Raw genomic sequence first — 18,353 nt, forward strand, 5'->3', positions numbered from 1 at the left:
CCATAAGAAAGGATGAAATAGTGCCATTTGTGACAACATGGATGGATCTTGAGATTATAATGCTAAGTGAAATATATCAAACAGAAAAAGTCAAGAACCATTTAATTTCACTGATATGTGGTATATAAAACTGAAAATAACAAAAGAACAAGACAAACAAATGAAGAAACAACAACTCTTAGACACAGACGATAGTTTAGTGGTTACCAGAGAGTAGTGGGGAACGGGTGTGGTAGATGATGGTAAAAGGGATCAAATTTATGGTGATGGAAGGAGAACTGACTCTGGGTGGTGAATACACATGTAATATACAGATGATGTATTACAGAATTGTCCACCTGAAACCTATGTAACTTTACTAACAATTGTCACCCCAATAAACTTTAATGTAAAAAAAAAAAAAAAGAAAAAGAAAAAAAGACACCCAACCTGAACAGCAAAAACAAAAAATAATCCAAAAACCTAAGGAGAATTTAAGGAGCTTCTGGAACAACATCAAGCATAGCAACATTCGCATTATTAGGGTATCAGAAGAAGAAGAGAGAGATCAAAGAATTGAAAATCTATTTAAGAAATAATGACAGAAAACTTTCATAACTTGGAGAAGGAAGTAGATATACAAGCCCAGAAAGCACAGAGAGTCCCAAACAAGATGAATCCAAAGAGGCCAACACCAAGAAATATCATAATTAAAACGCCTGTGGGGACAGAACCGCAGAAAGCAGTTTCCAGGCTCTCGGCCTCACATAGAAAGGTGGTGGCTCAGGTAGTAAATGGCCATTAACTGTGATCAGATGGCCATCAACTGTGGCTAGTTGGCCATCAGCTGTAACCCGTAAGCCATTGGCCACTAATATAACTGCTGTGGCTACGCTGGCAGAAAAAATGGGGGCTAGCAAGAGCAGATTGCAGACAGGCAGATGCCGTCGGTGAGAATATGGTGATATGACTCCCCTACTTATGGCTCCGTGGGTGTCCTTTTTGGCCTCACTATGTCCTGCGTTCTTATGTGGGGAGCGGGACCAGAGACCCCGCAGGACAAATGGTGCAGCGAGTAGGTGTCCCTGCATGACAATGCCGAAGGTTAAAAACAAGGAGAGAATCTTAAAAGCAGCAAGGGAAAAGCAGTTAGTTATATACAAGGGAGCCCCCGTAAGAATGTCAGCTGATTTGTCAACAGAAACTTTGCAAGCCAGAAGGAATTGGCAGGAAATATTCAAAGTGATAAAAAGCAATGACCTACAACCAAGGTTACTCTACCCAGCAAAGTTGTCATTTAGAATTGAAGGACAGATAAAGAGCTTCCCAGAAAGGAAAAGGAAAGGAAAGGAAAGGAATGGGAAGTTTTTTCAGTAAAAAATCCTACAGCAAATAGCTTTGCGTGTGTGAAAAATAAAATAAAATAAATCCTTACTTCACAACATTCATAAAAATTAACTAGAAATGTATCAGATACCTAAAGCACAAGCTATATAAGCTGCTGAACGAACCGTAGGACCACCCCACTTCTGATGTCTTCTTATGTGTCTATAAAAATCTCTTGTTTTAAACCACTTTCACTTGAGTATTCTTTTACTTGCAGCCAAAAGTATCAAACTGGTACACCTAGTGCTATGGTTTGACTTGTATTCCCTGCAAATATGTTAAAATCCTAACCCCAGAACCTCAAAATGTGACCTTATTTGGAATAATATCTTTGTAGATGATTCAGGTAAGATGAGGATAAAGATAGGCAAAAATGTACTGTCTATTACCATTACATAATGAATAAATAGATATTTGTAATATTATCCCATGGGCATTTCAGTATGTTTAACATTTTCATAACTGAACATTTTTAATTTTAAAGAAAAAACATGAGAGGATATATTCATTGAGGAATAAGTAAAAAGAGATCCCTTGAGTGGAAAAAATGAGAACTAGACCTGGTGAAAACAAAAGTACAGTTCTCAGCTGGAAATTGGTATGTTCATATCCTGGGGATCAAAAGTACCTTTCAAAAGATTTTACCTAGACGTGTTAAAACATAAGAGCGAGTCCCAAAAATATGATCAATTCATCTTTGATCTAAGTCTCAAACATTCCTTTGGAGTTCTAAGTCTCTCCCAGCTCCAACTGCATGTTTTAGGTTTTTGCTCTTGAAAAATTTCCAAAGAGATTTAATTACTACCAACATTGACACAGCTCTAGATAAGTTAATTCATTAATACTCTTACTCTTAAAAACCAAGAAAATGAAGGAGCCAGTTTTGTTATGAATTTCACAATATTGAAAGTATGAGCTGTCAAAGATAGAAATGACTTTATATTTGCTTGATATTCATAATCAGAGAAAAGAAACATTTGAATAATATCAAGGTAAACACAGACCACCGCCAAACAAAATATGCATTGGGGGAATTTCTAATGTCCCTTCAAACCAAGCTTTACTAACTACTTCAAAATACAAGTATCCAAACACCAAAGATGTAGATAGCTTTCTATCATGTGGATGTATCATGTTGATACATTGTAGTAGGAAATGGAAAGTTGAATTTACCAACTTTTTTAAAGGTCAGATTATAAAAGAAATTTTAATTATGTCTATAAAAATATTTATGGTGAGGCCATAAGCGGGTATATACCATTTTCCCAAATATAAGACCTAGCTGGACAATCAGTTCTAATGCATCTTTTGGAGCAAAAATTAATATAAGACCCGGACTTGTATTATATTATATAAGACCTGGTATTATATTACATTATATTATATTATATTATATTATATTATATTATATTATATTATATTATATTATTTTACATTACATTACATACATTACATTACATTATATCATATTAAGTTTTGCTCCAAAAGATGCATTAAAGCTGATTGTCCGGCTAGCTCTTATTTTCGGGGAAACACGGTATCTTACTTCTGTGAATCTTCTTGCTTTTTTTTTCATTGTAGCATTCCCCCCTACTTAGAATTCCACTTTATGGTTAAGCGATTTTCTATTCTTTTCCATATTTTTGTATTTTTTTCCCAGTGTTCCACAATGAGCATGCTTTACTTTTATAATTAGAAAAAAAAATAAGAGTCATTGAAAGGGAAAAGTATGTTATTCTCTTGCTCCATTTCTTTAAATTTATGACCTCAGTTTTCACTTTCTTTTTTATCTTCAAAAACAAGATTCTCATTATCCCCTGTTCCAGAGTGGATATTTGCCAGTGATATTTTGTTGAAAAAGATAATCCCTTACTCCCCACTCAGATCAACTACAGAAAACTTATGAATATAATCACTCCTCCCCTTCCAAACTCTTTCTCTCTTTCTCTCCCTCCCTCTCTCTCAATTCTTGATTTCATTTATCATTTGGTTTCCTGTTTTGTTCTCAGGACCCTGTATCCATTCTTTCCACCATCCTTTATTTAAAGGAAACTTTGTCTTCGTAATTTTTTGACATTTCTAAGGGGTTCCTTTAATGGCAAAGAAAAATTCCTGAGCACCTCTAAATTCACGTATTGCAAAAAAATCTCTTAACTGGCCCCTATTTAACTGACTTACTGTATAAACCAACATTCCCAGTCTCTCTGTACATTTGCCTGTCTTCTACATAATTAACAGGCTACTCTCTAGTACACCCAAGAAGTTTAGTTTCTGTTAACTTGGTTATTATTTACCTATTTATAAATATGTTTATTTTTGTTTTTAAAATTACATAATTTAATTGTACATAAATAAATTGGATAAGTGGAAAAAGAAAAAACAGTTTCACTAAGTTGAATGTCTTGTAAAATTGACCACAGGCGAGTTACTTAAAAAGTGTTACTGAATCTGACATGGTAAACCAATTGTGAAAGAGAATAGGAAATTGTAGAAATCTAGAGGTATTCTTTATTTAGATGACTTCTCAGCCAACTTTAAAGAAACTGCCTCTCAAACAAGCCACAGTTTCTTCCGTCTTGAATTCCTCCTTATCCAACCAGCCACTATCCCATTTCTATTCTTTTCCAGAAAAATCCTTCGTACGAGTTGTCTATGTATACAGTCTCCAATTCCTCTCTTCCTATTTTTTTTTCCTTGAATCTATTTCACACAGACTTTTATTGCTACTCCTCCTCCAAAACTTACGTTGTCAAAGACATCCATCCCTTGGTCAATTTTCAGTCTTCATCTGCCTTGGTTAGTTGAAATCACTTGAAAGAGCTGATTATACTTTTTCCCTCTAAAACACCTTCCCTTGCATTTCTACACACACTGTGGACTTCCACATTTTTGTCTCCAGCCCAGTCCTCTCCCTAAAACTCTAGACTCACATGAGCCAACTTCCTATTCAACATCCCCAACTGGCAGGCGGTGGACATTGCAAAACTGATACAAATGAAACCAAACTATTAATTTATTTCCCAACTTGCTTCACCCTGGTCTTTCCCTTGTTCATAAATGGCCATTCACTTTTCCAGTAGCTAGCTAAGCCCCAAAACTGTGGAGTCATTATTGCTTCCTTTTCTTTCACATCCTATTTACAAGCCCATAGCAAATCATATGGGATCTATTTTCAAAATGTATCCAGAACCTATCCACATCTCACCAGCATCCATCACTATCCAAATTAAAACCAGCTCTCATCTGAATAATTTAAGAGCCTCTAAATCCCTCCCATACTTCTTTCCTTGCCTCACTTTTTGAAAAAGTCATGGAAAATTGAACACAGTGTGGATATTGGACAATATTAAAGAATTCGTCTTAATTCTGTTAAGTATGATAATGGTATTCTAGCTATGTTTTATTATTTATTTACTTATGCACTTATTTAGTTATGTATTTATTTTGGTTAGCGATATAGACTGAAGCATTTACAGGCAAAATGATATGAAGTCTGGAATTTGCTTTAGTGTACTTTAAGAGAAAGTGAGGAGACATATGAAATAAGGATAGCAGAAGGCTGATAATTATTGAGGCTGGGTAACAGGTAAATGGGGATTGAAATGGGGATTGATTGGGTCTGTTATTATTATTTCCTTTAGTCTCATATATGTTTGAAGTTTTCCATAACAGAAAGTTCCAACTTTTATAGGTTTCGCTCTCCCTCTTCTTTCAGCTTTTAGTGAGGTCTTCCTTATTTTATTATCATACGTAAAACTCTAAATACTCTCTCCCCTCCCCAGCATTCTTTTCAGCACTTTCTACCAGCTACCACACTACATTTTCCTGCTTCCTTTACTGTCTGTTCTCCACCCCCAACTAGAATATCAGTTCCATGTGAGAAAGAATTGAGTCTATTTTGTTTACTATTGTAGTCCCCAAATCTGGAAGAGTTTATGAAACATAATAGGAGCTCAATAATAATTACTGAATAAACATGTTCTAAAAAATATTTAACACTTGGAAATAAGGCAAAAAAAAGTGGGCAGCACGTTCTTTCAGTAGCATATTGGGGCATTTTATGACTGGCTTATCCAAGAATTAATTACCTACTAGATTTGTCTTTGCTACTTACGGCAAACCTTAAAAAGTTAGATGGTAACTTGTAGATCTTGCCTGTTAGAGATACAAATAATTTCTGTCTGACAGAAAGACATCCCAGGGGTGGCTGGATGGCTCAGTTGGTTAGAGCGTGAGCTCTGGTCAACAGGATTACTTGTTCGATTCCCACATGGGCCAGTGAGCTGCGCCCTCCACAACTAGATTGAAAACAACAACTTGGAGCAGATTGGCCCTGGAGAAACACACTGTTCCCCAGTATTCCCCAAGGAAAAGAAAGGAAAGAAGAGGAGAGGAGAGGAAAGGAGAGGAGAGGAGAGGAGAGGAGAGGAGAGAGAAAAAAAGAAAGAAGCTTTGAAAAACAAAAAAATCCAAGATCTCTTAACTAAAGTGGCATTCAAATATCTATTCCAGAGTTGAACTAGTTCTAACAAAAAAAAAAAGGGGGGTGGGGAAACGTCCTCTCAAAAGGTTATGGCTTTTTACTGCCTTGTAAACCATTAACCAGTTTTATATTTAACCTATCACTATAATTCTAATATTTTTAAAAATACTTATAAATACTCAGTGCCTCCAAATTTTCTTTGATCTGACTTTATCATTTATTGATTCTTCATAAATCGTCAACGTGTTGATTCTGCAGGTTATAAAAGTTATGCTCTTAAATTTTGAAACTTCTTCTTCAACAAATGAATTCAAATTGTGATCAGCTGTGCAACTTTGGCTGTTACTCATGACTCCCTGCTATTGGAGGCTCTGACTGTGCCGTACACAGTTACACAACACACATCTGATCCCCTTGCAACAAGACTGTTCTTCAACCAGTGGAGAACACCTGACAAGTACACGATGCTGAAGCAGTATCACAAATAGGTGTTATCTCTCAGAACAACCGCAACCAACTGGCAGCATCTACATGGTATGCTGTGTGGGGATTTGGAGGCTGGACACTGGTTCCCATACAGTGCTGTAATCAATTAGCAGGGCTCCCTTGGGCATAGGCTAAGAGGTACAGAATGAGTACTACATCCTTCCTCACTCAGCTCAAAGAGGTGATAGTTCAAGAGGTGAGTAAACCACAAAGGACATGTCCTGACAACCGGGGCAGGATGTGGCATTCTGCAGAGATTTCCAACATTTCCCTAAGTACTGAGAAAAAGCACTGAACTCTCGGACCTTGCTTCCCTAAAAGGAGGAGCCCAGTGACCCCGCACTACAGCCTCAAAACTCACCTTTGAGATGGATAGAAAAACTATGAGAGGCCTCCCTCCGGAAATGCTACTACGTCAGTTGGAATGGGTTGCCCCAGGCCTTAGGAGCTGCATAGAGCCTACTCTTTTGAAAGCCATCTGATGCGATGGCTCAGGCTGTGCAGTCGGTTAGAAAGCCAGCCCTACCACTTACCAGCTCTGGACCTTGGGAAATCACTCCAAGCCTTAGTTTTCTCATCAGCCTAATGGGTCTGATGTGTCCAAGGATAGAAAGAGATGACTCCCAATCCCCACTCTGCCATGAGCTAACCATAAGACTGACATCATGGACATATGGCTGGTGTAGTCACACAGGCCCTGGGCTCAGAAAGGTCTCCTGCTTGGCGTTTAATGCTCTGCAGTTACTGTTTGGAAATTCTTACTAATTTTATGTTTGCTTTTGTGTTTTGTCAGAAACATCCAATGGGAGTGTGCACCAAGGGCTTGAAACCTTGGCTCACACATGGACCCACTTTCCTGGGAAAGGTTCTTCGCCACCTAATGACCACTGCCACCCTCTGCCATCAGCAGGAGCCTGGGTGAAGGAGGGTCGGGGTCAGGCACACATTCCACATGTGCCAAGCTGTAGGGTGCAGACCCAGGCACCTGTCAGGGTTGGCTCTGTTCCTGTGCCCAAGGGAACTCAACATTAAGTACGAAGTAAAACCACCTTGCAGGTGGAGCAAAAGACCTCAGAAGGAAGGGAAAGCGTTTTCCTGCTTTTTGAACAGTGAGCCCTGCATTTTCCTTCTGCACAGGACCCAGAGAATACCTCACCAGCTCTAACTCACTGTAGATATAGCCAAGTCTTTAAACCTCTGTCAGCCTCCATTTTCCCACCCATGTGGGTGTGTCCTGAACTTTACTGACAGGAACCTGATAAAGTTTAAAAATAACCAACTCTAAAGTGCCTACACGTCGTAGACAACCCATAACCATTTCTCCCTTCAAACTTTCTCAATGAACTTTGCCAGCTGTTTTCCAAGAGTTTTCTCCCAAAGAGGAAATGAGGAAGCAGAGTAGCCATGAGTGCTCGTTTTTGATAAAGAACAAAAGTTTTCTCAGGGGTCAGGGGAAACTCACCAATTCCTTCAGCTATTAAAAATGATACCAGAGCAAGGAGTGGGGGCCAACTTCAGTAGGGAGCACCACAGACCTTTCTAGTAAAAACACCTGCAGCAAAACGCTAAGCCAAGGAGCACAGAAACAACATCTCTCCTGCTTTTCCTCTCATCTCCGCCTTGGCTTGTTCAGCCATTTAATGTGCTCCCTGCTGGGCCCTCCTACTAGCCCTCTTACTAAAAGATTCTATCCCCAGAGCTACTTTCTCCCACATGTCCTGGTAGCACCCCAAACCCACAGGCCCCAAACTCAGTTGCTTTGCACATGCACTCCACTCCACACTTCCTTCCACAGATAACTCAGCCCTAGGGCTGACTTCCCTGTTTGTAACCACAGCTGCACATCTGAGAGCCCTATCTCTTGCCCTATTTCACCTTCCCCATTCAGTCAGGTGCATCGAACACTCTGTGGACACAGGTCTCCCTCTTAGAACCCCAGAATGAAAGGTGGGCTTGAAGGAAGGCAGATGACCTGAGCATTGAGGTACATAGGGGAACATGAGGCCTTGTGATGCTCTAATGAATTTCAGGGTCTAACGGGGAATTGACATCAAGGAGGTGGACAGTCCATCACTCAACACGGAAACAATGCTGGCATTCTGTCCTGTGCAAGTACAGTCACCCTCATATCCTTTGTGTACTGGGAAAGTCCAGGCTGTGAACCGGCCCACACAAGGTTCCAGTGGGAGACCCTCCCTCCAGTGGGATCTTCCCAAGGCCCCGCAACCTTTAAAGTGTTTTGGTCCATCAAGTGTCAAGAATAGCATCTTCTGTGTCTCCCGGGCTTCCAGCAACAAGGTAACACACACTTTTCAGAGACACACTTCTTGGTTGAAATTCTACTCTAAAAGGAAGACCTCATATGCTACTGCTTTCATAAAGCCCTTCCTGACTCTGCCCTAAGCTGGTGATGCTCATTTCTGAATCGCTGTGGCATTGTGTTGGCACTTGGCTCATAGCAGTTCACATATCTTTTGTTTCATAGGTACCTGAGTACATCTGACTCACCCTAGCAGAATCCAGCAAAGGGCTGACAGCACAGAAGCCCCACCTTCTCGGGATCCCCTCCCATCCATGTACAAACAGGTCACAGACCACGCTATGCTGCAGTACTCTGCTTCCAGGCCAGTCCTCCCCCCACCTTCCCTGCAAGACCCTGGAGAGCAACACCTGTGTTTTCTTCCTCTCTGAAGCCCCCATGACCAGCCCAGCACCATGCACTCAATAGCTTTTCAGTAAGTGTTTGCTATTTTTCACATTTTATACTAATAAACTGTATTGAGTTAGAAGTTAGTAAAATGCTAAAGTCATGAAAATGAGAGGCACAGGGAAGTAAAAATGAAGAACTGGACCGAAGAAACCTTCTTAGAAACTTTAAAGAGGAAAGAGAAAGGAAAACAAGTTGTGAAATGAAGATAAAGGAATCAGAAAAGACAGTCAGTGTGTGAATAGAAATGATTGTGAAAAGGCAGGGTGAGAGGGATGAAATATTTTCTCTGATTAAGTGTCTCACTATACACGTATTTTGGAACCAGCATGATGTGGACTTGAGTTCAACTGAGCAAGCATCTATTAAGACTACAATGTGATGAGCAATGTGCCAAACAAAAGGGGAAACAGAGGTGAATAAATCAGTCCCTGTTCTCCAGGACCCTAGCTTGTCTTGGGGGTGGGGGATGCAAAGAGCTATCATAGCAGGGTCTGATCCCATCCCTGGACAGCCAGCAGCTATCATAGATGCCTGCAATTCATGGGAAGGGCTGGTTTCCCTAAAGCTGAGAAGATTCGTAGAATGGAAGCCACACCATCTAGGTGCCTCTCTAGTGGCCCACATTACTCTGGGTGCTGGCTCTCCATTTCTTCCTGCAGACTCTGCCCCACCCTTCCACCTTCCCTGGGTCCTGACTAAGTCTCGGTTCTCTCTCACAGCATCAACATGCCCCATTGTCAGTGCTAACAATTCGCTAACTCTTTGGTGGTTCTTGGCCACATTTCTTGGGTTGCATATGTCCAGGGCCCTGTTGGTCACAAGGAAGTTCCTGTTTGTGAACCTTGAGGTGGGAGATAGCCAGGTGTGATCTGTTCAGGAATTTTCTCATTTAATGTTCCTGTTTCAATTCAAAAAATGACCAGCTCTATAACCAGAGACAAGCTTCAATACTAAAAGGCTGGCAGACAGGAAGTTCTGTGGGATTAAGAGATTCTGGCAAAGGAAAAGCAAGGAAAAAGAACAGGTAAAGAAGATAAAGTCCTACGACTGACAAAGAAATACCCAAAAGCTATTAACACAAAAGAACAAACAATCCAAATGCCCAAAATAGAAACTGATGGATTTGGGGAGTGATAGTATTGCAAAGTTCACTGAAGAGATATATTAATTCTGCCTTGGTTTGTTTCTATTATTTACAATACACTAGCTTGTATACCATTCCTTGAACTGAACTAAATATTTCTGCTTATTATGTTCCAGGCACTATTTTAGGTCCTCGAGATACATCACAAGACAAAACATCCCTAGACTCAAGGAGCTTATTTTCTAGGAGTCAAATATTAGATTTTTGTCACTGTTTAATCTAGTTAATACAAGGTAATAATATAGAAAGAGCAATAGATGCTAACAGAAAAATAAAAAGACAAGAAGGAAATGAAAATAAGAAAATAAACATGAAGATATATGAAGGGTTAAAGCTGTCCACAAAATGTAGGTTGCTCCTTCCATTCGGAAGTCGGGGTGCTTGTTTCCCTGCCTTTTGAATCTGGGCTGAACTGGTGACTGTTTTAACCAACGGAAAGCGGTAGAGTTGATGCTGTGCCAGTTATGGGTCTAAACCTTTAAGAAGCTCTGCCAGGCTCCATGTTTAAGAGTCTGGGAACTCTGAGAAATGAAGCTACACCATGGAGACATCACGAGGAGAGGCCACAGTGGAAGGAGAGGCCTGAGATGATACAAAGAGAAAGAGAGGTCTGACTACCCTCGCTGAGCCCAGGCGCCATGGCCCCATCATGGAAGTACAACAGTTTGGTTGTTTCAGCCAAGTCAATCCCCCAGATGATGATAGCCCCAGGTGACATTACATGAAACTGACCACCCAGCTGATCCCAGCCAACGCACAGAATCCTGAAAGGTGAAAAATGGTTGCTGTAAGTCACTACATTTCAGGGTAGCTAATAATGCAACAACAGAACCACAACAGGAAGTGGTAGCTGGAAGTGAGGTTCTGTGTTACAGAAACCTAAACCTGTGCACGTTGGTTCATTTTTGCATCAACTTCGCTAGGTCATGGTACCCATGTGTTGGATATTTGGTCAAATGCATCTGGATCTCGCTGTGAAGGTATTTTTTTAGATGAGAGTAACATTTCAGTCAGTATTTTTTGAGTAAAGCAGATTACTCTCCATACTGTGGATGGGCCTCATTCAATCAGCTGAAGGCCGACATCCCCTGAAGCAAAAGGAATCCTGCAAGCAGACTGCGTTCAGACTTGAGCTGCAACATCAGCTCTTCCCTGGGTCTCCAGCCTGATTGTCCACCCTGCAGGGTTTGGGCTCATCAGCCTCCACAATCACGTGATCCAAGTGATCCAATTCCTTAAAATCTCTCTCTCTCTCTCTCTCTCTCTCTCTCTCTCTCTCTCTCTCATTCTCATTCTGGGCGACCCTACTACTACATTGTGGCATTAGCCCTGAGGAGCAGCCATAATTAAGTAAGGTCTCAAGGACACTGTTCATGAAGGCTGGATGGACACAGAGGAAATTGTTATTGGAGGCTATGAAAAAGGTGACCCACGTTATGTAATGGTGGAAAGTTTAGTAACACTGTCATCTGCACTAATGGAGCTAATGGGAATATACCAAACTTACATATATGGCTAAAGAGATTTCCAGGCAGAATATTGGAAGTGCCAAGTCATTTATTTGAGCTGTGTACCATAAGGTACAGAAAGAACGGGGGGGTGGGGGGGAGGGGAACAAGAAGAGGAATAAAAAGGAGAGCTGCTCATATTTAAGTAGAATATTTAAGTCAGGTATTTCCAAGTGAGTATTGCTAGGTTTGAGAATAAAACTGTTTGTCATTCCCCATCTTTCCTGGTAAAAGAATGTCAAAGTAAGAACTGGCCTCAAGGCAATGATCACATCCAGGGTACTGACAGTAAAACATGTTCACAGAGTCAAGATTTCAGGGGTGTGACTGTAAGGCACTAAGAAGACATCACGGAGAAAGAGAGAGACCCAGCCTTTCCAGCACCCCAGGTGACACCAGCCTTTCCGCTGACCCCTCCAAGCTGCCGTTCATGTGACTGATGTCACATCTATTTTGGATATTCCAGCTTAATTGAGGGCCCAGATGATTTCAGCCCTGGTCATGATCACAAGAAGCAGAAGAACCGACTAGCTAAGCCCAATCAATCCACAGTCATTGTATGACATTATAATAAAATGGTTTTCTTTTTAAAGACACTAAGTTTTGGGGTGGTTTATTATGTAGTACTGATAAGCAAAATACCAATTATAGATCATTTGAAACTGAACAATAACAAGGAAAGAAGCCTACAATAATTCTTTCATTAACCACGCAATGCCATATTTTGCTATATTTTTTCTTTACATTCAGCTTTACTGTACATAGTTACAATTATTATATGCATAATTTTTATGCTGGTTTTGTTTTGCTTAGTATTCCATATCACATTTTTTGTATGTTAATACCTATTTCAATAAAGACCTGCAGAGGTAAAAGGTTCTGGGTCAAAGTAGAAACACCAGCTTAAATAGTTGACATGAATTGCTGCTTTGACCCAATATAAAAGAACAAGGCAGGAGACAGTAACCTGGCAACAGACGGATATGAGAAGAGGATCACAGGAACAATTGCAGAATTCATCAGAGGAAAGATTGTTGATATTAAGAGGGTATGACTACAAGGAAAATAGCCAGTGTGCCAAACTTCCAACAACATAGAAAGAAGGAGGAAATTATTAATCACTTATGACCTTGAGGTTAAAGTCCCTGGGGAGCCAACAGAAATTAGATAGAAGGACAGCTGGCAGAGAGAGAAAGACTCACTATATATATAACGTATGTACAATGTATAAAGAACTCCCATAAAAAGAAATCAACAAGCAACTCAGCAGAAGTTAGCAAGGATCTGAACAGGAAATCCACAGAACAAAATGTAAATGACCAATAAATGTATAGAACATGCTAAGACTCACTAATAACCAGGGAAAAATTAGGTGTTATTTTTTTCTCATAAACAGTTGATACTATTCAGCAATGAAGGGATTGTGGGAAAGCATGCCCTCTGATAGATGGTGATGGGAGTATAAAATGGAACAGTTATTTTGGAAAGGAATTTAGAAATAGTTATCAAAATTTAAAATATGCATAATACTCCCCTTGTTAAGGGACTAAACGATTTGATTTTTTTAAGTGCCTGGCACATGCTAAGTACCATGTGAATACTAGCCCATTTATATAAACTGTGTGCATGTACATGTGAGAAATCTGGATGTTCAAAAATATTAACAGAAGCTTTTCCCTGCTAATAATTTAAATGTGTACATGCACACATATGCATATGTTGAACATATATATATATACATATATATACATATGTATACAAACCTGTGTTTGAAGGCATTCTGACAACCATTAAAAAGCACGTGGTGTTTATGGTACATCCCGCTTGCTGTTTGGATGTACTAATCTAACCAATAGGATGTAGTAATCCAACCATAGTATGACCATACCAAACACGACTGAGCAACAAATATTTGAAACTGTTAAATTAAGGTGAAAATAAAAGATCACATTTATCCGTGCTAATTCAGATAGAATATCCCTTGATTTAATTGGTACTAAGTGCAACAACTTGAAGGAAAGCTACCACCTCTAGTTTACCTGTCACCTATCAAGTTAATTACTTGTAAACAAAACTTCTGGGACCCTGGCAATCTCTGGACTTGAGTGATTTGCCATGAGGACCTCTGGTATCTGCATTAGAACCCAACTCTTTTTCTCGTTTTCTGTTTTCAAACTCTATTTATTTATTTATTTATTTATTTATTTATTTATTTAAACAGCAAACTAATCAGAAACAGTCTCAGAGACATAGAGGAAAAACTGAGGTTTGCTAGACAGGAGGGGGGTAAGGATCAGGGGGAAAGTGAGGGGATTAGATAGACCTCAACTCTTGAGCTCTGAGGCAACTAAAAGCTCCTTGACCAGGACTGCAGGGCTCATGGAGGCCAAATTGTGCACCTCCACCCACCGCAGGAAATCGCGGCTCCCCCTGAAACTTTAGGCAGCCTGAGAAGTAGCTTTTTACTTCCCAGCGTGTTCCATTTCAACGTGAGTTTTCCTGGTGAAATGAATCCCTGGGAATAGCAGTGAAGAAAGCCCTTCACTGTGGGGAGAGATTAGTAACTAGTGGGAGGGGGCTCGGGGAACCTTCTGGAAAGGTCCCATAGCCTGATGTGGGCGGTGTTTCCAGGGGGGGTCCAGATTCATCGAGCTGATGCACCTTGCCAGATACGCTGTATCTCAGTGTTTAAAGTTGTTATTGTTTTGTTTTGTCAGGGAGTTCTCTAATCATTCGTGTCACCCACGCAAGAGGAATCAGAGAGCCGTTTTCTATTAATGGATGAAACTCACTTCAGGGGTCCGGCCTCTGACACCATCCCCCCACCTCAGGCTCCGCAAACCGCGTCAGCAGGTGTTATCCGTAACCATCAGGGCATTTTCTGGTCACACCCGGCGACAGGAAACCCCATGCAAAGTAGGAAATGCCCCCAACACCTGCCCCATCCCTCGCCCTCCCCCTGACGCCCCCCATCGCCACCCCAGGCCCCCACCCACCCCCACACCGGCTCCTGCAGGTGTTTTCGGGCTTTGCAGCGGGTGCAGAGCTGGGAGGTGGGCTGCGGCTCTGGGCTGCCCGGGGCGGGGCGGGCACCTTGCGGGAAGGGCGGGCATCTCTGCCAAGTGCTCGCAGCTGAAGGGCCGCCCGGAGGGCAGCGCATCCCGCTCCGCAAGCGGGTGCCACTTCCAGGGGCTCCTGTGAGAGGCGCGTGGGATCTCAAGCCCCGGACTCCGACCTCAGCACTGCCCAGCGGGCTCTCATTTGACCCGGACAGAAGATGCTTTGTTTCAGGCAATGCGCACAGCCCCTCCGCCCGCGGTGCCCGCGGTGCCCCGCTGTCCCCTGCCGCCCGCCCGCAGTAAGTACCGCGCCAGCTCACCTCAGCTCAGGCCGCAGGACTTGAGTGTAGACGAAGCATCGCCCCAGGACGATCTCGGGGAAATTCGGAGTGCTGCCACTCCCGTCCCACTCCTTGAGCTTGGGCGCCGGGCGACCCCACAGGACACCCGCCACCACCGCGATGGTCGCCAACACGACCAGGACACAGAGGATGCCGAGACAGACCTTGGCTTTCTTGGAGAGGTTGCAGCATGGTTCCTGCTCTGACACGGGGCTGAATCTGTGGTTGGGCATGGGTTCCACTTCAGGTTCTGTCCTGTGAAGTCGGAGGAGATGGGCTTGAGGCGGGAAGATTGGAGAGCTAACTGGTTAGGAAACTGCCACCTCCCCCTCTGTCTTTCACTTTTCTTTTCATGGCTTCCTTCCCCACCCCACCCCCTCCTTCAAAGTTCCCTGGCTGGCTGGACCAATAAAGATTTAAAGGACTTAAAAGACCTCAACAATAACAGAGAAGCAGCCACCTTAACCTTCCTCTGCAGATGCCTAAATAACACCCAGTATGTCCTTGACCCTTTCTGCCTGCTCCCTTTGTCAGCTTTGCACTTAGCCACACTGGGGCCTGGAAAATAGAAAAGCTGGCTGCCGGTCTCTGCACCTCTGTGCAAGAAATGCCTTTTATCTGCAAAGGAATGCTCTGCCTCTATTTCTTAGCATTGAAAAATGCCAGCTCAGCCCCCTTTTAAGGCTCCACCTAAGCCTTACCCCTTCTCTCAACTGGCATCATGGATAAGTCTGGGTTCAAACCCAGCTCCACCACCCACTGGCTGGGCGATGTGGGTAAGGTACTTGACCTTTCTGTATTTCACATGTAAAGTGGGGACAATAGTAGTACCCACTTCACAGCGTTGTTATGAGGATTAAGTGAATTCATACTTACAGCCTGTTTAGCAAAAAGCCTGAAACATGGTAGGCACGCAATAAATGTCAGCTATTCCTACCTGTCCGTGAGCATGTGGAGAGGAAGCAATTCTATAATCCATAGGTTGTGCTTAGAAAAGCGTCTGCCATGCAGTAAGCACTCCAAGTGGTGGTTCAGTGCATAACCGAGTGGCTTTTCCCAGACATCCCTTGCCTCTCCTCTCTCAAGTTCCCTTAGCACTGGGAATCCCAGACATGGGGTGTGGGTAGGAGCTCTGCCTCCACCTAGGGAAAGGGGTGAACGTGGCTTTGGGGCTACCAAGGTTAGTGTACATGCAGATGGTGACATGTGGGCATTCTCTTGATTGCTTCTCAATGAATGAGAAGGTCACCTACTGAGAGTGCGTGGGGTGCTGGGCGAGCTGCAGGACCCTGGGAGAGTGGAAGGAGTGGGAAATGAGAGAAGTTCCCAGGGTTTTCTCAAGCGGTCTGGAAGGTGAAAAAAAGGCCAGTCAGTGAGGGTACGTTTTATCCAGCCACCTGCTTCTGCTTAGAGCAAACAGCAAAAGTAGGCAGAGTTGGATTTGATAGGGTTGGGGTTTGCCTGTGTGTTGGTTTGCCAGGGCTGCCACGATAAAGCAACAGAAACGATATTCTCACAGTCCTGGAGACTAGAAGTCTGAGATCCAGATGTCAGTGGGGTTGATTTCCCAGCAGACCCCTCTCTCCTCTATTAATAGATAGCTACCTTCTTGCTGTGTCCTTATGTGGACATTCCCTTGTGTGTCCACACAGCTGTGTTGACATTTTCTCCTTTTATAATGACACGAGTTACGTAGGATTAGGACCCACCATAATGACCCTGTTGTAACTTGATTACCTCTTTAAAGGTCCCATCTCCAAATCCAGTCACATTCTGAGGTCCTGGGGGTTAGGACTTCAGCATATGAACTTAGAGGTGGGGACACCATGCAGCCTATAACATCAGGGAAGAGAAAGGCAAGGGGGTTGAAAGTTTAAGCAAAGATGGGATTTTAGTAATGGAATAGAGCAGCTAATTCTTACACGGACTCCATGGCTGGGCGGTCATGAAGGGGACAAAAAGTTGATAGAGGAAGGTAAATCTCTACTTGCAAATTACTCCATCCAATAGTGAAATGTTCATCTTTCTCCTTCAAAGGAGATCTTTCTCTGTACTTCCAAATTGTAATAAAAAAATTCCCATCCTCCAGATGCCCAAGCTAGAAACTTCCAAGTCTTTGACCCTTCCTTCTCCGTCATCCCTCACATCCACCCAGAAGTTGGTACCTTCTGCCTGAAAATTATTTATCAAATATCCACTTTATTCATCCCCTCTGCCACCAGCTAGTCCAAGAGAAATCCCACTCTCTTTCTCACCTAGGAATAGCTCCCCAACCATTCTCCCCAATCCTCTCTCCCCAACCTCTGCCATCCGTTTTCTCCACCACAGCCAGGCTGGTGGCTTTCTTTTAAGCCAAACTTTGTAGGTATGTAACCTTTGAAACTTCACTCTGACTCGTCACACCTCGCTAGTTGTAGACACAGCAAGCAAGCATACCAGCCCCGTAACTCCTCCTCCAGCCTCCACAGCCTCCTCTCTCCCCAGCCCCCAAGGCCCTCAGTCCTGTGGGGCTTCTCTCTGTCCCCAACCAGGCCAACCTCTTCCCTGGCGCCAGCCCATCCTGCCTGCCCGCTGTCCACCCACTCCTACTCATCTATTACACCTCCTACTCATTGACTGCTAGGTCACTTTCCCTGTACCTTCCTCTGGAAGCTTTTCTTGACCCCACGTAGCTCCCAGAGTGGTTATGTCTCCCAGTTTGGCACTTTCTAGCTTAATATCACAGATGTCAGTAGAAAATGGGATGAGAAATCACTTTTCCTTGGGGTTCATTTCCCTCATCTCTGACCTTGCTGTGTTCCCTGCCTTCTTCTACCCCTCTCGTCCTTGGCCTAAGCTTTATTTTATGTTGAATAATGTGCAACATTATTCAGTTGCACATAACAGTTAATGTGTAACAGATCTTGCTACCTCTCCTTATTGAACTGAGCCATCTGATACTAATATTTTTCTAGTGTGTCTAACAAAACATTTAAGAACTGCCACAAATACCACCCCTTTAAAAAGGTATTTGTTGTTTGATAATAAATATATTAGGTTGGTGCAAAAGTAATTGTGGTTTAAAAGGTAAAAAACAATTGCAAAATCCTCATTACCTTTGCACCAACCTAATAATAAATACACATGGAGTAAAAATCGAACAGAACAAAGTGAATATATAGTACATCATTCTTCCTCCTGCCCTGCACTAAATATTAATGAACAGGCAGCATATGTCCCTGTTTATATGTAAATATAAACAGGATTTGTTTTGCCTT

At 42.4% G+C, this 18,353-nt stretch overlaps 1 protein-coding gene across 2 annotated transcripts in view; it reads right to left on the minus strand.

Annotated features, from left to right (window-relative positions):
* LOC308497644 (ADP-ribosyl cyclase/cyclic ADP-ribose hydrolase 1-like) overlaps positions 1-17,929 on the minus strand; it is a 37,735-nt gene extending 19,806 nt beyond the window's left edge. The window contains exons 1-2 of one of the 2 annotated variants that reach the window (XM_081048535.1): positions 17,885-17,929; positions 15,076-15,351 (exon numbers count right to left, since the gene is read on the minus strand). In XM_081048535.1, the coding sequence (XP_080904661.1) occupies positions 15,076-15,329 (254 nt within the window). In that variant the 5' untranslated portion in view covers positions 15,330-15,351; positions 17,885-17,929. Of the gene's footprint in view, positions 1-15,075; positions 15,352-16,033; positions 16,199-17,884 lie in introns of those variants that run through there. The other variant, XM_081048534.1, reaches the window with a different exon arrangement.
* Between the last annotated feature and the right edge of the window lie 424 nt (positions 17,930-18,353).

The sequence above is a fragment of the Rhinolophus hipposideros genome (genome assembly GCF_964194185.1).
Source record: "Rhinolophus hipposideros genome assembly, chromosome: 1".
NCBI classification, from domain to species: Eukaryota; Metazoa; Chordata; class Mammalia; order Chiroptera; family Rhinolophidae; genus Rhinolophus; species Rhinolophus hipposideros.